Source organism: Lingula anatina, chromosome 1, assembly GCF_051362555.1.
Source record: "Lingula anatina isolate TDL-2025a chromosome 1, LinAna3.0, whole genome shotgun sequence".
NCBI lineage: Eukaryota > Metazoa > Brachiopoda > Lingulata > Lingulida > Lingulidae > Lingula > Lingula anatina.
This window is the reverse complement of record NC_141767.1, coordinates 31,609,461-31,632,834: the sequence shown is the minus strand read 5'-3', so window position 1 is coordinate 31,632,834 and position 23,374 is coordinate 31,609,461. Positions and strand designations below refer to the sequence as shown.

Sequence of the window (23,374 nt, the reverse complement as noted above, 5' to 3'; positions counted from 1 at the left end):
ATATCAAGTCTAAAAGAACTTAAGAAAAGACTTTTCCATTCCCACCAACCCTCGTGAATTAGGCCTATTAGTGACCAACGCACAACTCGTCTCCACTCCCACCCACCCCGACCTGATTATTGATTTGCTTTTCAAATGAATTTTAATTTTTCGCAGAATCTACTCTTCCTGAATAAATTTGATTTTATCTGGTATATTAATAAACCCCGTTGATTAAAAGTCGAAAAGGGATGTTTGATAAAAAGACGTCGTTTAGGGCCTATTCTTTAATTCTTTCTTTTATTATTATTATTTTTTAACACAAACACAGATCTACGTTGAAGATATGTTGGTCCACCTTCGTTCCCAAATCTCTCACTCTCTGACTCTTATTGTTATAGCCAACGGTTTTCAGTAGTGTGCAAAGTTAGGTGCGTGAAGTACATGTAAATACATGTACAAGCACCTCCTTTATCACACGTTCTCTCCAGCTACAGTAGGTTAGAATGAGCTTAGAGTTGCGGCTGGAGATGGCGTGCCCATTTCTTATTGCTTGCCTAAACCCTACTATCTACAAGAGGCAAGCTGGATGGTGTCGTTTCTGAGCAAAATATCCCACAGTGCAAAAATGAGCACAGAAAGAAATATTACTGAACAATCTGTGTACAAGGCGCATAAACTCTGGATTTGGATCGTCTTGGTAGTAATGATTTTAGCCAATCGCACATCAGCAATAATTTTGTGCGAATAGGTCTCTTTTCCGTGCTCCCGAAGCCAAAATGGTGAGAAACCTGTCTTGATCGTAAAAAATCTGTGTCCATCACCCTATTGTCCGTTAAAGTGTAATTGCACTAATGCGATTTGCACAATCCTAAACATGTCCACTCTTTATATTTGAGTTTATTTGATTAAATCTTACTCGCATTAAGGAAAGAAAGTGGTTTATATAATGGAACGTATCAGTTTAGACAGACATGGTTTCCTTGCTTTTAGGGTCGGGTGAGAACCAAAACAGTCAAAAAGGCTGCACGAGTGATCATCGAGAAGTACTACACTCGTCTGACACTCGATTTCCACACAAACAAGAGGATATGTGAAGAAATTGCAATTATCCCAAGCAAACCTTTGAGAAACAAGATTGCCGGGTAAGTGTACTGAAAACTGAAGTAAAGAAGGCTTAAATTGAGGCTTGAAAAACTCGGTGACAGGCCTAAGTAATTGTTAAATATTAGAAAACTAAACAGTTTATAATACAGGAATATCACTGTCAAGTTCTATTCCAATGGTTGAATACCGAATTCAAAGCAGTTATTATGGTTTTCAACGTTTTCACAATCACAGTCGACCTTTCACATGCTCCGTGAGTGTGAACATAAAGTTGACTGAAAACACTTCACAGTTTCTCAGACATGAACTTTTTGCATGGAATTCATGGTTTTTTACACAACCCTAGAGCATACATGATAAAATCCACAAATTCCAGTTAGCAGTGGTTGCGAAAGAGATTGAACACTTACCAGACATGTGGGCTGGAGCAAATTAAATTTTGTCAGCCCACACCTTTTTTTACCGGCCCACAATAAAATAATCAAGCTGTATATTTTCACCTCATTTTTGATGAATGTTATTGCCTGGCATTTTAAATCGGTGCTTTTTCAATTTTCAGGCCAGATATAATAGAATATTTGAGGTTTAAGTTTAAACATCCTTCATTTTGGATGCTTTCTGGCATTTAAGTTTTATCCTTTTTACATCTGGGTTGCTTATCTTAATTTCTAATCTTTTAACACAAGATCATGTATCCTTTGTAAATTTCTATTCCAATTTTTGCCTAAAATTAAAATATAAGTCATAGTAAAGTGGAGCTTCCAACTTTTCTAACTTTTTTTTAGATTTTCACTATTGGAAAAATGCTTGTCTGTTACAGACTTTACGAAAGGCCAAAAAATCTGTCAGACATTCGGTCTGACAAGCCTGAAAATTTTGTCAGACCGAAACAAAATCTGTCAGACCGAAGTAAAAAAATAGAAATATAAACCATTATTCGTGTTTTCATGTGTATTTTCTAATGTTTTTAATCATTTACCATTAAATAAAATATTAATTTTTTGATATATATTTATTTGTAGAAAAGTAAAATAAGAAAGAAAAACAAACAAATAAAAAAATAGGCAAAAAATTACTTGCATAACAAGTTTTTTATTTAATGAAAAAGACGCAGTGGAATGACACAAGGACTAAAAACATTACAAGTATGAAGAATGTGTAGCTAGTAATATCAAATGTATGTCCATAAAAACGTCTGTTAATCAAATAACCATGTTACGCGTTGTTTTTGGCAATAACATATGCATTTTGAAATAGCACAGTAAGACAGTCTCTTTCATTCAATTGAAGTTTTGACAGAGACTGTTCAGTTCGAGTCTAAGTTACTTTTTCATTTTATTTCTTTTTTTTTTTTCTTTTTTTTTTTTTATAAAAAGAAACTCAAACTGCGAGCTTTCATCAAGTTCAATGTGCACGTTCTCCAACTCGTGATGAACGGTACATGCAAATACGTACATACGTTCCATAATTTAAGAACCCGTAATAAAGCTGTAACATTTATATTGCTATTGATCAAAATGATAACTTTAGTACTCCCGACGCTCGGCACACACTATTTTCCTCTCCTACAGATCATAAGTCCGCCAGGGCCTACCTTCTTTCCAATTTTATTAAACTTCCGTTTCTCTTCCTCACTTCTTTTTCATTTTTGCCACGCTTTGCACCAACGAAGTGTTTAAAGTTCAACAACGTCATTTTCTAAGCAAAAGGCTTATCCATGAGTACTGTGTACGACTGATAATGAAGAAACAGAGGATAATGTCTGTAAAAACGCAAATATAGCACGAGCACATGTGTTACGGCCATTTTGTTGTGTAGGGTATTACGAAAACGAAAACGAGACTGTACATTACATCATTCAGGAATTCCCCAACCTCAGCCAGTCACAAAATAGTATTTGTGAGTGAAACTTAGGTTAATAAATTATGTATAATTAGCTGGGAACTCCCCGAGATTTTCACCCCTTCTCTCTTTTCGAATGAAGTAAAATATATCGTCCAGAAAAGAAACAACAACGTATTCCTTATATGTACACATTCCCAGTCAGTTTGAAAACTCGCCGGACATAAGGTCCGACGATACAGGATTTTTTATCGGACCGAGACGAAATTTGCCAGGCATGTCCGACGGTCCGACGCCTTTCGTAAAGTCTGCTGTTAGCAGGGATCGTCCTGGGTCAAAATCTGGTTGGGCCATTTTGGCCCACTTGGTAAAAAAAGAAATTGGGCCATTTTTAAAAAATGTGTGCCGTGAATTATTTAGAGAAAATTCATTATATTTCAATATTTTTATATGATTAAAAACAGACTTTACGAAAGGCCAAAAAATCTGTCAGACATTCGGTCTGACAAGCTTGAAAATTCTGTCAGACCGAAACAAAATCTGTCAGACCGAAGTAAAATAATAAAAATATGAACCATTATTCATCTTTTCATGTGTATTTTCTAACGTTTTAAATCACTGACATTAAATCAATTATTAAATTTTTGATATATATTTATTTGTAAAAAAGTAAAATAAGAAAAAAAAATAGGCAAAAAATTACTTGCATAACAAGTTGCTTTTTATTTAATGAAAAAGATGCTGTGGAATGACACAAGGACTAAAAACAATACAAGTATGAAGAATGGGTAGCTACAGTAGTAATATCAAATGTATACATGTCCATAAAAACGTCTGTTAATCAGATAACCATTTCACACATTGTTTTTGGCAATAACATATGCATTTTGAAACAGCACAATTGAAGCTTTGACAGGGACTGTCCGGTCCGAGTCTAAGTTTCTTCTTCATTTTATTTCTTTTTCTATAAAAAGAAACTCAAACTGTGAGCTTTCATCAAGTTCATGTGCACTTTCTCCAACTAGTGGTGAACGGTACATGCAAATACGTACATATGTTCCATAATTTAAGAACCCGTAATAAAGCTGTAACATGTTGCTATTGATCAAAATGATAACTTTAGTACTCCTGACACTCGGCACACACTATTTTCCTCTCCTACAGATCATAAGTCCGCCAGGGCCTACCTTCTTTCCAATTTTAATAAACTTCCGTTTCTCTTCCTCACTTCATTTTCATTTTTGCCACGCTTTGCACCAACGAAGTGTTTAAAGTTCAACAACGTCATTTCTAAGCAAAAGGCTTATCCATGAGTACTATGTACGACTGATAATGAAGAAACAGAGGATCAAGTCTGTAAAAACGCAAATAGCACGAGCACATGTGTTGCGGCCATTTTGTTGTGTAGGGGTATTACGAAAACGAAAACGAGACTGTACATTACATCATTCAGGAATCCCCCAACCTCAGCCAGTCACAAAATAGTATTTGTGAGTGAAACTGAGGTTAATAAATTATGTATAATTACTTGGGAACTCCCCGAGATTTTCACCCCATCTCTCTTTTTGAATGAAGTAAAATATATCGTCCAGAAAAGAAACAACAACGTATTCCTTATATTTACACATTCCCAGTCAGTTTGAAAACTCGCCGGACATAAGGTCCGACGATACAGGATTTTTTATCGGACCTAGACGAAATTTGCCAGGCATGTCCGACGGTCCGACGCCTTTCGTAAAGTCTGTAAAAACAATAAAAAACTTGATGCTTCTACTCTGAAGTCCTAAATAATTGTAGTGTATGGAAAAATCTTCCAAAATTAACAATCGTACTGTCCAAAAAATTGTACTAAATGGAAAAATCTTTCAGAATAAATAATTGCACTACATGGAAAAGGTATTGTAAAAAAAGCCACTGCTCTCATAGCAGGCCCGTAGTCGGCAATTTTAAAAGGGGGGGGGGTCTTTTTTCCATAAAAACCTCGTACCTAGATCAAATTTTACCAAGGGTGAACCTTTTGTCAGCAAAAGGGGCGATTCTTTCGAACTATTTTTTGTAATTGAACAATTCCTGGCTATGGGCCAGAGTCTGAAAATAATTTTTATTCAATATCTAAGGCTAAGCTAGTTCATTTAGATGAATTAATAGACAGTTTTGCATCCTGACTGTGCCATTGCAAATTTTCCGCACTGAAAATGATGTTGTCCCTCATTTTGACATATAGCGCCGCTAAAGATGCAATATTACTTAAAATATCCATTAAAATTAGTTAAGAGCACCCATCTAAAAAGCAAATGAATATTTCTCGTTTTCACTTATCGGTTATTCAACATGCGGTGCGACAGAAGCCATATTTGTTTACCCAGCACATTGTAGTTAGGTGTTCTCAGAGGTCCGTGCGCGGCCTGTCTTCAGTGTCTTGAGCAGTACGTTTTTCATTGACCTGTAGTTGTTTCAGTTTCGATAATTTTTTTGTGAAACGGGTCACATGTCAGCCCTCACGGCATCTCTATGCGCACTTCGAGCGACATCATAATGTATGAAGATCTTTATTACAAAAAATAGTGTTTGCTACATGTACGCTCCAGTATGGCGCAGGTTAAAATTTTACTTGCGCCTAGTGCGTACTCAGAGCTTAACGATAAATTCAGATATGAGTCGGTGTCTTTAAAAGAAATCAACTTTAGTCCGTCGGTCATGTGGGCCGATGAGTTATAAGGGTTTTCCAGCCCACAGAATTTTTGCCGGCATATGGCCGTGGTCCGACGGCTTTCGCAATCACTGAGTTAGGTGTTTAGTCCCAAGAAAAATCTTTTTCTATAGTTTTTTTCTAAACCTAGGCTCATATCTGGTGTCTTCTAATCTGCTCAAATTGAGTGGGGGTTAAAAAGGTCATGGCTAACATCTCTTTTAAATTCAGATAAGTGAGACATGGGGGTCTTAATATTTTGTCAGTTACATAGAGCTACTTTATTAAATTGTACATAGTCTAAAACATCTAATGGAAGTGCAGGGACCAATAGAGCTGTAATTTGTAAGTAGGACAAAATTGCCTAATTTAAGCATAAAATCATGGATGAAATTCCTTAAATTTATGGAATGATTTTCAGTATTATTTTGTTACCAGGTTTGTGACCCATTTGATGAAGCGTATTCAGAGGGGCCCTGTCCGTGGTATCTCCATCAAGCTGCAAGAAGAGGAGAGAGAGAGGAGGGACAACTATGTACCAGAGGTATGTCACACAAGGGTTTCCCCAGCAAACTGTCCAGCAGACATTTGGATGGCAACCAGCATCACTGAAAGGTCTATATAATCAAAGACTGCTGGGAGGCTTATGGATTATTTTGAAATACGATGGCTTTAGGCATACTTGGACTCCCCGAAATTGTGTAGGAAATTACAGGTGGTAATTTTGGATGGCCTGCACCCCCAGTCCTGGGAAAAGCCATGATGTCACATCATGGTCATTTTTGTTAAGAGAGTGAAGCAAAATGTTTACCAGATAATTGATAAATCATATGAACCACATTTATGTGGATTAATGTTCTCTTATTCATTACACAACTAAACATTCTATTTCTCATTAACGGTTGCATTGGAAATCATATTGACAAGATTATGCTCTGTTTGTTAGAAAGAATTACTTGCTTTGCAGTTTTGTTCAATGGTTTATGTATCATTTTTAAGTACCCTTGAAACATAGAGTCAAATTGTACTATTTGATAAATTTCATTAAATTTGTTTGGTAATGACTTAGCAATAGGGACACAAAATCTCCATTTCAAATGTGAAAGTAAATTAGGCAAGTATTATTATATAACTCGTTTGTAAAAATGGCTAAAAGATAGTATCCCATAACAAAGAACACTTAACAGGGACCAATTCTTAATACTCAATCCTAGTATTGCACACTGAACTATACTGTTAGTTATATTGGCACCACTTTCTCTGGTTTCCAGATATCAGCAATTGAGCAAGATCCTCTTGAGGTTGACCCAGACACTAAAGAAATGTTGAAGATGTTGGTAGGTGTCTGATTGTCATTTTTAAACGAAATCTGTACTGAAGGTGTTAACCATTTGATAACCCGATTCTCGTGTGTTGTAGCATACTATTCAGTTTTTTAAGAGCAGTTTTCACTGTATCTTCATCTGAATAATGTCAGGTTAATTGGGGTTGGATAATTCATTGATAAGAAGAATACCATAGTACTACACTGTCAATTACAGTAGCTATAAAAAATTCACTAAGTGTGATCATGGGCTAGTTACTTTTTTTTTATCTAATTTATCTATTTTGTTCAATTATATTTGAATATATTTAGAAACAAATTACGTTTTAAAAAATAAATGTTTACTTCCAGGACTTTGGAAACATCCCCAACCTGCAAGTTATGCAGCCAATTTCAGCAGCCACTGGCTACAGGCAGCCACGTCAATAAACTCTGGACATTTTGTACAAAGTATCATACTTTAAAAAAAGAAAAAATAAACAAGTGAATGTGAGGAACAGATAATTTTGCAGTTTGTTTTCTAAATGTCTGAAAAAAAAGTGAATGGATACAGTGATTGAAATGATGCCAAGGTTAAACACCGACACCTCGCGAAAAATTCATGAAAACTGCTAGGAAGAGTCCCAAGTGAAGTTGTGTGATTTTCGAGATTCAGAGATAAAGTTGCAAGAGTAAATATCTTGTAACATGAATGAAATCAACATGAACATGAATAAAATCCAAATGCCTCAAAACCAACATTAATCTCAGGCAGCAGAAAAGTGACTTAAAAACAAACCTTCCTCTTAATTTCTGGCCCTAAATTTGACATGCGTTTTCCACCCATTTAGTACAGTGCATTTAGTATTTTTGGAAAATTGCAATTAATATTGGGATTTCAATGTTTTGCTTTTTGATACACTATGCATTTAACCTGGTTATAAGAGGCAATGATTTAGCATATGCCATAAGTACTCATCATTGCATCTTGAAGTAGTTGCTGATAAAAAGCATTTAAAACTTGTGAAGTGAAGAATGCTGGGGTCCTTCACCGACATCTGTATCATCACACATTGCTGTGAAGAGAAACATAGAACACTGATAAAATAATGCAGGTTTCCACCATATTCCACTACTGGAAACGAGTCATTTGAATTTAAGATTTGTGCAAGTACTCCTTAAATGTGAAAGTTGTACATCTTTTCACATTTGATCTCGATTCATTTCCTAAGACATGCACTCAATTTATTGAATAGAATACAATTATTGCCAAGTCTGAGCAGTCGTGGTTGCTAGAGTTTCAGAATTTTAGTAATCATGGATATTGAAAGAGCATTAGATTGATGATTAATTCAAGTGGGAGAGCACAAAATGCATATCCCCAGTTCAGAAATATCAGCAAATATCTTCTGTCAAATCAATTTCCATGTGGTATCTCTTATCCCCCAAAAACTAGTACCGAAGAACGCTAGATTGTACAGTTTTGGAAACAGTGGCTGCTTCAAAGTTATTTAACATAACCAAAAAACTTGAAATTTTACTGTGTGCAAGATATGAAAAGACTTTATTGCATACTGAACACACTGACTAACGTCATAATTATTATTTTTTGCAGTAACATCAACTGCTGTAACAGAACTGTCACAAGTACAGCTAGTCTTCAGATATGTTTGTTATAACGTGTTTAACATTGTAAGAGATGTAATCTCTAGAAAAAATGCACACACCAGATCTGTATACAACACTAATACCAATAATATAAGTAAACTTGTAATATCATTTTAGATAATAGATGTAGCTAGAAGACATGATGATATCGTAAAAAAGTACAAAATGTAAAAAAGAAAGAAAAGTATCGGGTGGTCTAAATTCTTGTTTCTTCAAGATGACAATAAAAGGATTCGATTCTTGGCATTTATATTAGATATGGTAATAAACTAAAATTGGTAATACTCTCAACTTCAACTAACTGTTCGGAAGTCTTCAACATACCGGTAGGTACAAAATCTTTATTTGACATTGCCCAACTGAGCAAATATAATTGCAACTGATTAGCCAAAATCTGATAAAGCAACCCTTACATGATAACCATTACATTTTACATCGCTGCCCAGTTCCAAAAAAATGCAATGCTTCAATTTACACCCAATATTGGTTATCTTTCAGTACTGGATTCGTAATTCTGCACTGTTTCAGTATTTCAGGGTCTACCATATCCCAATCAAAAGTCATCTGGCTTTGACTATCAGTTGTTAGGGATGCAATGCTGCCCTCTGGTGTCTTAAGCTTGACCTGTTCTTCCAAATTAATCAAAGGTGTGACCTTGACCTCTGGAACTGCCCTACTGACCTCTGTCCTTGAAGGATCGGGTGACCTTGGAGGTGACCTGTGGCTGCAGCTGGCCATTAAATGACTTTGTGGTAGTTCATCCATGCTTTGACTTTGTGACCAACGTTGCGGTTCAATTGTCACATGTGACTGGGACAGGGGGGTCTGCGAGTCCTCTCTTTGTGGCTGAAAGGTCCCCCTCTTTCTTTGGTCATACTTATACTTGCAAACAGCAATCCCTATCATTAATAACACTAATGTAACCACTACAGCTAAGACGAGTGTTATGACCCATGCAGTTGGGGGAAGTCCACTAATATCTGACTCCCTGACTGCTTTGTCTATTGACACACTGTCAGAGTTGCTATTATTTTTTCTTTCAGCATCTCCAATGTCTGTTTGATCAAACATAGTGCTTTGATCTGCACCCTTTTCTTTCTCCAAACCTGGACTTGGTGTTATAGCCCCAGTTGTTAGTAATGGAGGCTGAAGTTTTATGATGACCTCCCCTTCAGCAGGCTGAACATTGGGAGCTGTCAATCTGTACCCAAATTTGTCATGGATTAGGCCATTGGTTGGGACATGCACTAAATCTGCTTCATAATACACACTATTTTTAATAATGTCATCATGAGTGAAGGTAAAACTACCATCCACAGACTGTGTTGACCTTTTAATAATAGTCTTCTTCAATATACCAAACACTGGTCGTTTTATCACATAATATACTGGATTGCTGTTAGTAGCTATTGCTAATGCTGTTGCATTCAGTTCTGACAGTGAAATCGGCACCCTTGAACCTGATGGAATGCTGACGTTGCCCTGCTTGACAAATGGCTGAACAGATACACTCATTGGAACCATGATATGGTGATCAGCAATTGTTGCATTCAGAACAAACGAGTCTTGACCCGCAGTCATGTCGGTCTGGATGTACACAACCTGGGACTCTATTAGACTGTGATGTGAAAACTGCTCGACTGTTTTATCTTCTATGAACAGTTCTCCAAATTGTGGTGGCTCAGATATGAAAAACGCGATGTCCTCCTGCAGCCCGTTGGTGGAGATGTTCAAATGTGACTGGTTTAAATGCACAGCAGACTGACTCTGCAACAACTGCAGTCCAGAACTGCTGACAACGTCTAATGTGAGAGGGATCACATTGATTGTGAACACTTTATAAAAAGGGGCAAACTGACCATCTGATACTTTAAAATTAAAAGTGCCTGAAGCTCTGGTCCCATCCTGTACAAATATCAGTCTGAGTTGATTGATATCCTTCTGTGTAAAAGAACTGATAGCAAGTTTAGGGGCATTAGCAAAGGCCACAATTCCATTAGTTGGCCCTGTGAGTATAGTGTATGTAAGGTTCTCTGGAGGAGAGTCTAGATCTGTAGTCTTCAGATGCTGCGGAGTAATGTTAATTGTAAATCCTTGAATCACCTCTATTGTTGGATGTTTTGTTACAATCCTAAATGGCTGATCATTCACTGGTATGATTGTGATGTTAACAGTGGCATTGAACTTTGGTGAAGTAATCTTGGACCCTAGACCTGTGACCTTAAGGCTGAAGTCAAAGCTGTCCCAGTGTGCATCTGAGTGATCATTCAAATATTTAAAGCGGTTATTTTTGATTTCCTTCTCCAGGAAATATGCACCTGCAGTAGCATTCAGATCATTAATCAACAAGTATCCATGGCTGGGAAATTTTGTGATGAAAAATTTCAAAACTGCACTTCTGCTGATTGACTTTATCTTTTCAGTTAATCTAGACACATCTAAATGATTTTCATTAAATGTAATTTGCCCGCCCTCAAGAACTTTAACTTCTGACATTTTAACAAGTTGGTCCTGATTCTTGGCATTGATATTGTCATAAGAGATTGAAATTTCCAGTCTCTCAGTGACTGATGCAGCATACAGAGTGCTCAATTCGTATGTGAAGGTATCATCTATTGACCACTGACTTAAAGCCTGCATGTGTTGATATGCTATCTCACCAGCATTCACCTCAGCCTGAGTAAAGGACGACACTTCTAAATTGCTACCATTCACAGTAGTCACCAATTTCCCATACCTAGGCCTAGTTTTCAAAGTGTACACCAGGGGGCGTGTCTGGTTGGCATCATTTGTACTGGCATTGAGCACTGCCACTGTGACTGGGTGCAGAGTGCCTGGGTAAACATCTAGCTTTGCATCAGTGTTATGATGAAGTACCAGTGGGCTTGCAGTAATGCGGAAAATCTCTCTGTCTGAGTAGTTGATGCCATCATTCACCTGGAAATGGAAGCTCCCTGAAGCATCACCTGAAAGATAATCATTCACTTTAAGTGACGCAGCTCAAAAATATCAATAATATAATGCCATTATCTGAGTTAAAAGCCTACAGCTGTTCCAGTTGTCACTCAAATCCATGTTATCTATCACAGATTCATTCCACAAAAAATGTGAACATTTTGGTCATGTCTGTAATGCACACATTGCATGTAGAACTTGCATACTTGTTTAATATCACTTATTAAATGATGTCCATTTCGTCCCTATTGGAGGGCGCTGTAGTATATATAAAACAGCCAACAATGGGTATACTAATGTAACACAAAATGTTTGCATAACCAATGTGACAGAAGTGTTAAATTCCCAGTGGGATGAACCCATAATTTTCCATTATATTTACACACAAAAGCTGATGAAACTCTTGCCCAGAATGCTGCTTCTTATTAAGTAGGGATCATGGATGTGAACAGGAGAGTTCAGGAAAAATAAGGAACCCCCTCTCCTCCTTTACAACACTGGATCAGCACTAATTTTACAATAAATGTTTTGATGGGTAACAATCATATATCCCCACACCCCACAAAAAAAGTCCCCAGATTTCACAACAATGTCATGTACAGCAGGCACAGCTCTTGTCATAGATTTATCAATCCCTCAAGTTTCAATGTTCTCCATTTAATATTTCAGGAGACAGTGGTACAAAAGAGGTGCTAGAATTTGCATATGAGGCAGTGGCAACTTGTCTGAAACAGCCACACCCCTAAAGTTATGAAAGTCTTTTTTTGATTCAAAATGCATTACTAGCAATTATTGTCGCATGTAAGATTCATTTCTAATAAACCCATGAAAAAAAAAGAAAGAAAACTGTATCTCCATGAATATCTATGCCACTGCCCGAGTCTTAACTTTTGATTATTAACCTCATAATAACATCATGCAAAAAATCTTCCTGCATGCATGTCTTTTTTTTTTTAGTTTGGGTGAAAATTACAATACCTGATTAGAGTAGTACGGTAAAGTCTTGAAAATTTCGTCGCTTAAAAATTAATTAATATTTTTAATTGTGTAAATCCGACTAATTTTTCAAAATTACCTCTCCCCGACTCCTGGGTATGACGAAATTTTCAAAAATCCGGCCTTCGGAGTTTATCCGTAGCGACTGTTATCTTTGACCCTCCTATATTGTGGGATATTTATTACTACTTCCTAAGTCATTTTCTGGTGGTAAATAATAATCTATTTATTAGTGCATCTCGTAAAGTTATACTTAACTTACTGTACCCGAAAACATGTTGAGAATTATCTTCTCGGTAAGAAACATACCTCCTGATACAGTGATAGAGGAGAAGGATCAAGATAAGCCTAATTGCAACCTTGCATCATAACCTGGACGCGACATGTTAAAAAAAATTACGCACTTGGGAACGTTTGTTGCATGCAGGGCTTTTCCCAGGATTGAGTGTCAGGCCTTCTAAAATTACAATCTGTAACTTCCTAAAAATTTACAGGGAGTTAAAATACTGATCTCCCGTTGACGATTTTAAATTTAAGTTCCTTGAACTAATATGAAAACTGCATTTTATTATTGCTTACATCGCGAACAATCTCCCGATGAAGATGTGAAAATAGCCTTTTCGTCTAGCAAGGATCGCGAACGATCTCCCTCTGATATGATCTTACGCGAACAAAGTCCTGAGAATATTACGCGAACGATTCTCTGCCGAAGATATACCGTGAGCGGGGCAGGGGGCGGATTAAAGATCAAATGAAAATGAATATTTTTTTTAAATCCAAAGTGTGTGTGTGATTGTGTGTGTGTGTGTGTGTGGGGGGGTTAAATAATCTCCCACTGACGATCTTCCGCGAACGAAGTTCCCTAAATCCCTTGAACTAATATGAAAATTGCATTTCATTCTTGCTTACATCGCGAACGATCTCCCGATGATGATACGAAAATTGCCTGTTCGTCTCGCTCGGATCGCGAACGATCTCCCTCTGACGATCTTATGCGAACAAAGTCTTGCCGATATTACGCGAACGATTCTCCGCTGAAGATATGCCGTGAGCGGGGGAAGGGGGGGATTAAAGATAAAATGAAAAATATATATTATTAATAAAATTCAAAGAGGGAGGGGGAGTTAAAATAATGATCTCCTGCTGACAATCTTCCACGAACGAAGTTCCCTTGCACTAATATGAAAAGTGCATTTTATTATCGCTTACATCGCGAACGATCTCCCGCTGAAGATCTTATGCGAACGGAGTCCGCTACAAATATGAATATTGCCATCTCGTCCCATTCGCATTGCGAACGATCTCCATGTACGATCCAGGTAATCGTTAAATGGTCCTAAACTGAACATGGACATGAATAGAAGTGACGGGTACATTTCACTTCGAGATAATATCTTGATTTTTTTCATTGTGTCTTCCTCATTTAGGACAGCCGCCGATAACAATAACGGCGTTACAAATGACAAAGCCGCGGCCTGACTTCTATTTGCCGGCTTGATAACGCACCTTAAGCCAGGTAATAGTAATGAAACTAAAGACAAAAGGCCGACGTTCCCGCAATTGAGAACGGGAATTCACATCTAAACCATCTATATTGTGGGTAACCGCTCGCAGGGGCGCACTATTGTTCCTGTCTCCCATTGAGAGTGTTATCGGCAATGATATCCTGATCGTATCATTGTCTTGAATCAACTGACGCATTACCTTCATGTTTGAGCTGGACAACGCGGCCATATTTGGTGACGAACTTTTCAAAAATTATCGAGTACCTCATTTTCAAGGTAGACGAAGTTTTCAAAGGGAAAAAAATTACGTCGGCGGAAAATCGTCTGCCGACGAAATTTTCAAGAACGACGAAATTTTCAAGACTTTACCGTAGTAACAGGCACTATCCTACAAAGATACTTGGACAAATAATATGTTAAGCAATGATATGTTGATTAGTGTTTGTCTTTTCAAGTCTTTCAGAGCCTATTTTACAGGTAAGAGGGTTACAATCACTACAGCTGAAACTCAAGGACTCTTTCAACCTGATAGGTCTGCATTAATGCTGAATGTCACAAATCTTAACTTGTCACAAACAAGCTCAGCTAAATGCAACAAAACACTTTTTTGGCCTGTACCTGACTACACATTTTGGCACAGATAGTACTTCGCACGTACTTCTTTAACAACCGCATCTCTAATTAAAACTTATTCTCAATTCTCAAACAAAACTCACCACTGTGAACAAACACAAGCTGATTGCTGTCCAGCATAGCTTGTGTAAACTGTACAATCTCATCTCCAGTCTTTTCCTTTAAGGCCACATACCCACAATCTGGACTGGTGATTTTATAACGAAGGTCTTCAGGCAGGGTGTCTTGGTCAGTGGCACTAAGATGGGCACTGGTCAGCAATGTAATAGACCCTTTCCACACATGCAGATCTTTATTGGTCACTATCTGGGGGACTTGGTCATTTACTGGTATCAGGGTGATATATATGGTATGGGGTTTGCTCTGTTTGCCAGACCCCATGGCTCTAGCCAGGACAGTGAACTCATCAGTGTAGAATTCCTCTCCATTGTGTGTATAATATATGAACTCGTTATGAATATCCTGGGAGCTAAATTGGTCTAATCGAACACCTTGTGCCTGAGTTCTCTCTATCCAACCGTAGTTGGGCTGCTGTGTAATCTCGTACTCAAAATTGTCATCTTTGAAATGCTTGTTTGTCACCTGCATGTACTGCTTTGTCAAGGCTTTCGTCCCTCCCTCTTTCAGGGTTATATTGGTAACACTGACAGGGAGTACCTCTGGAATGATGTCAATGACAAACTCCAAACCCCGTAATGTAAGCACCCCATTAGACACATCAAATGTTATAACATCTTCAACTACACCAGGCTCAGTGTGAACATATGCCAACTTTCCAGAGTCTATATCTCCCTGAGTGAAATTGTGAACATTTAACTGTGAATCTGTGAGATCCAGATGACCAAACTTGGGCCCATCTTGGATGGTGAACAAAATGTCCTCTGGTGGCGTAATGGAATGTGTGACAAGTAGAATGTTGTCACTTATGACTCCAGTGTGTCCCTCCTCCACAACCAGCATCTTGTTATGCTGAAACTTTGGTGGATGATGATGGTCCTCCAAAAACACTGTAATGTTGCAGGTGCCCTGAATGCTCACATCTTTGACGTGTATAGCAAACTTGAAGGAGTCTTTCACATGTCCACTGTTACCATGTTCATACTTAACATGCCCTCTTTTTACATCTTGCATATTGAATTCCGAGGAGATATGTCCTCTTCTTAAAATCTTACCATATCTTGGAGCAGATATAATGATAATTCGAATCTCATTATCTGCAGCATTAATGTTGGTTTCAATGCTAAGGTTATCAGACCGCAGGGCAACACTTTTACCTTTGAAAACAGCCAGCCCTGTGTTGTTTATTAGTTTGATGTATGGGTCAGATGCATGAATTGTCATAAGTGCAATATCATGAAACTGGCCATCTGTTACCTTAATGGATATCCGAGCATATTCTTTTCCTTTGTGGACAAACATCAACTGACCAGTTTCCAGGTCTTTTTGAGTGAAATGATAAACTTTGAGAGTGGGATCAGTAGAATTCACTATCTCTCCATTTGAAATTCCACGCCTTGTGTACTGCAAGTTGCTACTGTCAAAATTAATATCTGGATCTGTATATTTTACGTCCTCATCTGTAAATGGCCTCATCCCATTCCTAACAATATTGAATACTTTGTCCACTACCCTTACTGGTGGGTTGTCATTGCGAAGGAGAATTTTTATATGAAATGTGTCAGTGTATTCCACAATCTCCATTTCCAGCTTGTCTTCTGATGATGGCCCAATAATGGGTGTGGCCATGAAGTCAAAACTGTCAAATTCGTACTCCGAGTCATCATGTTTGTACACTACATTGCCTTCTCTTATGTCTGCGTTACTGAACTGGGAAATATTGTTGCTGATGACGGTGTCACTTTCTGAGTTAATAAGCTGCAAAATGCCATGATTGGGAAATGTAAGCAGAGTAAATTTAAATTCTGAAATCTGATCAGTTTCCAGGTAAAAATAGTCTCTAGTAATCACTTTTCTTCCGCCTTCTAAAACATCTTTTAGCAGTCTGTTAGTAAACAAAATATCACTTTCAACAGGTATAAATTCAATCTCAAATGTAAAAGCAGTAGACTGAATGCTGCCTGCATCCTTGAACTGCAGCCTAAACTGAAAGTTGTCATTAACAACATTATCTGATGTCCTGTGCAGCTTATATAAGATGAGGCCATCATTGATATCTTTTTGGGTAAAATTTGAGCTCTGCCCTAGTCTTTGCTGATACTCATTACTGTTGCTGTTCTTTAATTTGAGCAGGTGCCCTTGTCTTGGTGTGGTTATAAGCTTGTACATTACAGCATCAGGGAGGGTATTAGGATTGTTCGTAGAAGCACTCAGGTGAGATTTGTTAAGCTCCATTTCCATCACACCTTCTAATTGAAGCTTTGTGTTTTTGTTCAGCTGCAGCTGCACCTGATCGAAGGTAATGTGAAACTGTCTGGATTGAATGCTAGCACCTTGGGTTGAAGCAGTGAAGACAAACATGTCAGGAATAGCATGTAAAGCTCTGCCTGTGTGGAAATACCTCAGCCTGCCCCTGTCAATATGCTTCTGAGAAAAAATGCTGACAGGAAACCATTCTTTTGTGCTAGATTTTTGCTTCTGAATTTCACCATATTTTGGAGACTTGGTAATTTCATATCTGACATCAATGTCTTGGCGCTGAATATTTGTGGCAGTGGTGAGATTCTCTGGAAGAATTAAAGAATAACTGGTGGGGAATACATTCACACCAGTATTGTGGGTCACTGACAGTTCAATAGGGATGGTAACAAAAGTTATCATCTTCCTAACACTACTGTCCTTTCCATCATTAACCTGAACATTAACTCTGGTCTTTTGTTCTCCCTGATTAACAAAAAACACTTTTCTGTCAGCGACTTCCTTTTGAGTGAAGGCTGTGACACTTTCACCTGGTTTCTGAGCCAATTCAAAGTGACTGGCAACCACATGTTCAGGACCCTCAAAGGCCACATTGTAAGTAATCTGGTCTGGATTGCTGTCTGGGTCAACCACATTTAATGACTTTTGACTCAGGGGTGTCTTGGCATGTTTAAGAACACCGACAGTCCCCCCTGGTGGGAGTTTTAAAATAGGCGGATCATTAACAGGCTGAACCTGTATCCTTAGTGTGAAACGATACGGTTTTTTGAGTATCTCAGGGAGGTCACTGTCTGCTCCCCCTAAAAGTTCAACAGCAAATGTCACTTGGTCTGAATTTTCTTCCGATCCATCATTTATATAAAGCACCTTTCCAATAGTCAGATCTAGTAGAGTAAATAGGCTGTTCTCTGACCGGCTTCTCACTCTTACCTCCAACTCTCCATGTTTAGGTGGCTCAACAACATGGAAAAATATTGCAGAATCCCTCATTCCATATGCCCTGTAGTTGAACACAAAATCCACATTGTCTTCTGTGATCACCTCAGACCCTCCCTCCCTTACAACAAGTGGGTGTAAGCGCACCAGGTCTACAGTAGGTAAAACAGTGGCATCCGCAGGTAGCATGTAGTCTGTTGCGGTTTTCAGGTCTTTTATGACACATTCAAACTGTGTGTAACTATGCTCTACGCACACTGACCCTTCATCACAAGGAGACGCGGAGCAAGGAAAAGTCCAAGCACAGCCTGGGGTTATGAGATGTGTGATCTGCGCTGAAAGAAGTCCCATGGCTTTGCCATCAATTTTTACATCTTTCATGCAACCCTGTAAGGAAATTCCAGCAATGTTTTTTGGTAAGTTCTTTAATGAGTCAATGCCCAGGTTGGCAGCAATTGTGGTCATCTTGGAACTCAGCCCACCAATGAACCACATAGAAGAAAGATCTAAAGAGCTCTGTTCTTTAGAGGTAAAATAATGCTGCTTGTGTTCTGTTTCAGTTTCCAACTCCATGTGAAGTGCAGAAATTTTGAGACTGATGTAGTGTTTATTTCCATCACTCAAAATAATTTTAGTAGAAACACTTTTCACTTTGCCATTTCTTTTTGTAGACAATGTCAGTAATCCATTGTTCAGTACTAATAAAATGAAATTTGACTTGAGCTTTCTTCCTAAGATAAAGAGTACTATTCCAGTTTTGGATCTAGTCCTTAGATTGCACGCAAATGTTATTTCATTTTGAGAACTCTGCACAAAAAATCCAACATATGAGGTCTTGTCTGTAAAACTGATTGCTTGTTTAGGTTCAGAGTTAAATTCTCTGCTGCAGTGGGACTGTACATCCTTGGTGATTTTCTTGTTCCCCTTGCTATGTCTTACAATATCTAGAATACTGTAGGTATTGAAATGAATATGTTTTAGACACCCCCTGTATCCAAGAAGATTGTGAGTGTAGTATAAGCCACCAGTATCCCTGACACCTCCAACATAGACACCATCATCAATGTTAAGTTCATAAAACCTCCCTGGAATTCTCTTTGTTGTCTCATAGATGTAATCTACAGTGAGTTGCACGCTACCCCCTTTTCTTTTTAAGTTGACCACATGCCACGCCAGATCATTCAGATATAGTCCTGGAGGGGATTCCAGAACAGTTTCTCCAGATCCCAACTCTATGCGGACCTGGATGGTTCCCGACTTCAGTTCAATGATGCAGTAATCTGTGCTCCCTGCTGCCACAAACAAGACACCATTGGCAACACTGGTGCGGAACTCAAGGCGGACATTAGTGGTGCTTCCAGCATCGCGGAACGGAACATGGAGGAAATCATTTCCGTATAAAGAAACTGAAAGCAAAGAAGAGACATTGTTAAATTTCTAATCAATGTATCACTCACTCAGTTAAAATGTTCAATGCTCATTTAAAATCTACATTCCATAATGTATGCAGTTTCTACAATTCCTTATCTATAGCAAAACACACCATGTGTCTATGTGAAATCACCAAAATACCAGCTACGATTTAATAATATGATTCCTAGCAATATAATTTTACAGAACTTTCATAATCAAACCTGTAAGAAACCCATTATTCTTATTTTATAATGAGTAGGAAAAAATGTAAAATAATTTTTTGCCTATTTGCATTCATTAATATAATAGTGAATATAAGGGTGCAAAAATTTTACCCAGAAAATGTTGCCACAGTCACATATCTGGGAAGTTTGTTATTCCTAAAGTAACACTGAACTTATCAACAGAAATTCTAATACTAATAGGAAGAAGACAGAGATAATTAGGTGTGCAGTTTGAAAGATATAGGAACATTCTTATCTCTCAAAGAAAATGCCCAGGTTGGTCTTCAGAAATCAAATGTGACTTTCAATTCACTCACCTGCCCAAGATACAGAAATAATCAGACAGGAATTTTAGAGCCTTTTTTTGATAAATTACTTCCTGTGTTCACACTAGCTTATTTACTGTAACATTAATAAGGAATTATGCAATGTGACACATAACATTAAACAGGGAATGGCTGTGAGGGGGGCCTATTACAGCAGTAGATTTTTACTTGTGGGGTCTCTGCCTCTGGCCTCAGGAGTCATTGCCTATTCCATGTACACAATCATAGATACAGTAGTCATCTTATCCCTTTCTCCTTCTCCTTCTTACATGATCTACTATACTGGCATTTTTGTTTATTAACTGGTGGAGCTCACTGGTCTATGATTCAAACCATACATTGCTCCAGTTAATCAGCGTCATTAAAAGATGAAAGTTTTAATAAGAGCTCTCTAATTTCCTTTAAATGTAGCATACCATCTGTTATAAAAAGCAGGGTCAAGTGCAAGTCAGCCAAACAAAACTAATATATCCTGAGGGAAAATCTATATCGTGTCATGCTATTTGCTCCACAAGTGCCATGGAAATCAATTTGTTCACATGCAAAATGTTAAATACATTTTTATGGGAATATATCCTGTTTTGCCATTTCTTGCTGTGTGATGATTTAAATGAATTTTGTTCCATCATTCTTTCCTGGTAACTGAAATTACTCCCATGTGTCTCTTTTGGTTATAATGTTAAAGAAAAGCTTACATACTAGTACATAAATGCACGTCCATAACAAGTAAGCTTGCCCTCAAATCAAACCTGCATTCGTTGGAAAATCCTCCACTGAATCAATGTTTTACTGAATGCATCTTGTTTAGGAAAAGGTTAAATGAAATTGATCTTCTAGATTTTGAGGAAAATAGCTATATTTCACATTTTTTCCAATCTGTGTCAAAAGTTTTTCTATTAAAGTAGGACTTTCAACCAAGCCACCTTTATGCTGTAATAAAAAGTAACAAAACTTCAATCCTTGGCTGCCATTCATTATAAACAAGCACATCAGTTGCTCTCGATTCACAGCAAAGCAAGCTCAGTTTTGCAAGGTAACCAAAATGGCTATGATAAACCACTTCTACTAGTTCCTAATGAAGATGGAAATGCCAAGGGATAATTAATCACTCTGTCAGTCATAAAAAAGTTTAAATTAAAACTGCACCTTCACCAAATTTCTGGTCGTAATTTAGCATATTTATCCGTCTCTCCAGTTTGTAAAAGTCTGTTATAACAAAGTACTGTGCATGCATTGCATATGGCTGGGGCTGTGGGTGCATACTTATTCAAGTGACCTGCCGAAAAAGACAGGGTTATATCTAGCACAGAAAGAAAGCAGAAATTTTCTATAAGGCTGTAAGGGGGTAATTAACTTCCATGCGCGGTGGCTGACAGCAATTTAGCATGAACCCCCAGGGAGTTAGGTTGATCTAGTTGGATCGATCTAAATCTCTGGGAATGCACTCTTAAACACAATTGTTCCCCAAAGAAAATGTGACAGCTAATTAGAGTAGTCTAACCCATTCAGCAAGTACACATGCACAGGTTTGTTTTGTCTGAACTGTCAAATAACTGAAAGGGTTCACAGTAAAATTCTGCAAGCTTCCAATTTCTTGTTGCTTTCAAGCTGGGGAAACCTATAAACCTTCAACTAAATGTCAAATAAATACAAGTTGCCCTTTATGATGAACAGTAAGACCAGATATAAGAAAGTGTGGATAACTTATTCAATCTGTGGTCTACCAAGATATTTGTTATTTTCAAGAAGTAAATATATCTAAAGTACTATACATGGTAGGATTAAAGGAATAAGTATAAAAATAAAAGTATTGATGTTCTCCCACTTTCTTTCATGGACTGAAATGCAACAATAAGCTTTTTCTAAGCAAAAGATCTAAAAAAGCTACAAAGAAAAAAACCTCTAAGACACAGACCTAAAAATTGCTACAAGGAAAAAAAAAACTATCATCTTGTCGTTTCAACTTTCTTTCCTCACCATGATAGCTTCCTTTCTTGATAAAATATAAAAATTTATTTACGTTAACCACCCATCTGATATCCAAATGCTCATGGACAATATGGTGATGATATCAAGTATAGGAGTAAGATAAATGTGAATCCTGTTTTATAATGTAATTAAAATATTTAGTTGCTGACTACTGTGTAATATTTATACAGTTGCAGAGTATTACTCACTCATTCTCAATATATAGGCCCATTTAACATTTTTTTATATTATTAAAAATTAGTGAGCTGAAGAATTCTTTGTCCAAGTTGAATTTTAATTACATCAGTCTAGCATAAAAAATAACAATTACTATCATAGACGGACTCAATTTAAAACCTTCTCAACACCATTTCACATTATCACATTATTTCTTTTGCACAGGTCATTGTTTTTAGTTGTTTCATGTTTTTGTAATATTCTAGCCATTAATAAAATCTTCAATTCAGATGTATACATGATAAGCTTGACGGTGTGCTGACACGCCTCAGTTAACTGTTTTTCCCGAACTGCATTCTAATAGAAAGTAATTTACAAAACCTTTGTTATCAGGCACTGTGAAAAAATATACCTATTGGTCAGGACATATGTGTCAGTAAAATAAACATGCATCTCTTAATAACCTCTTATCGCAGTTTAATTTTTGCGAATATTACTTACAAATATTATCCTGAAGGGTTGCTATTTTTAAAACTTTCATTACTTAAACAGCTGCAACCTTCGTTACTTAATCAGAAAATTTCCCCATGCAAGCAAGGCATGAATTAAACAAAATTCCATGGTTTACACAAAAAGCTAGACACACTGCTTAGATAAATAGATTTACACTACAAAAGATTTATAAAAGTAGCATACGCATTAAATCTTTAACTTCATTTTTCACTTTTCTGTTTTTTTCAAACGGACCTATATATTGAGAATGAGTGGCTATATTCACATAATATCTTCATATGACAGAATTAGTCAAAGTCATATGAACTAATTCATATAAACGCAAAAATCCATTTTGGACACTTCCTCCGTTACTGGCAGCCTTGCATTCACTGTTCATGTCCTTTTTTTTAATATTTATCCGCCCACTTCACGTGAAGTTATAACTCGAAGTCGTACTCGGTAGTCTGAACTCGATTAGAATATTTCTATTCAACGTTGAATGCAATATATACCAAACTCACCTGCACAAGAGACATCCAGCAACGTGAAAAGGAACAAAACGATTGCTGATAAAATCATCCTCGCTGAACACATCTTCATTCGTTGTAGCACCAAAACACTAGGGAAGATCAGGGGAAATACCCCGGGTAAATATTCATCACATTCCACCATACATGTTCCGTCACTTCACACACAATTTGACACAAACTTTGTTTGTTCGCGTGAAATCACGCGTGGAGCACTTGTTCCGAAAGACGGCGCACATTGACGAGCCTCTTACA

The 23,374-nt window shown here is 37.4% G+C and overlaps 2 protein-coding genes across 2 annotated transcripts; one reads left to right on the top strand and one right to left on the bottom strand.

Moving 5' to 3' along the window:
* Positions 1-614: 614 nt before the first annotated feature.
* On the top strand, positions 615-7,445 carry LOC106170002 (small ribosomal subunit protein eS17-like). The gene is made up of 5 exons (XM_013549701.3): positions 615-761; positions 973-1,124; positions 6,056-6,161; positions 6,889-6,954; positions 7,293-7,445. The coding sequence occupies exons 1-5, from the start codon at positions 759-761 to the stop codon at positions 7,368-7,370; spliced, it is 405 nt and encodes a 134-aa protein (XP_013405155.1). The 5' UTR covers positions 615-758; the 3' UTR covers positions 7,371-7,445.
* A 379-nt stretch (positions 7,446-7,824) lies between these two features.
* Positions 7,825-23,357, bottom strand: LOC106178879 (chondroitin sulfate proteoglycan 4-like). The gene is made up of 3 exons (XM_013562233.2): positions 23,114-23,357; positions 14,761-19,395; positions 7,825-11,554 (listed from the first exon to the last, which is right to left on the bottom strand). Exons 1-3 carry the CDS (start codon positions 23,262-23,264, stop codon positions 9,060-9,062), a joined length of 7,281 nt encoding a protein of 2,426 aa, XP_013417687.2. The 5' UTR covers positions 23,265-23,357; the 3' UTR covers positions 7,825-9,059.
* Positions 23,358-23,374: the final 17 nt, after the last annotated feature.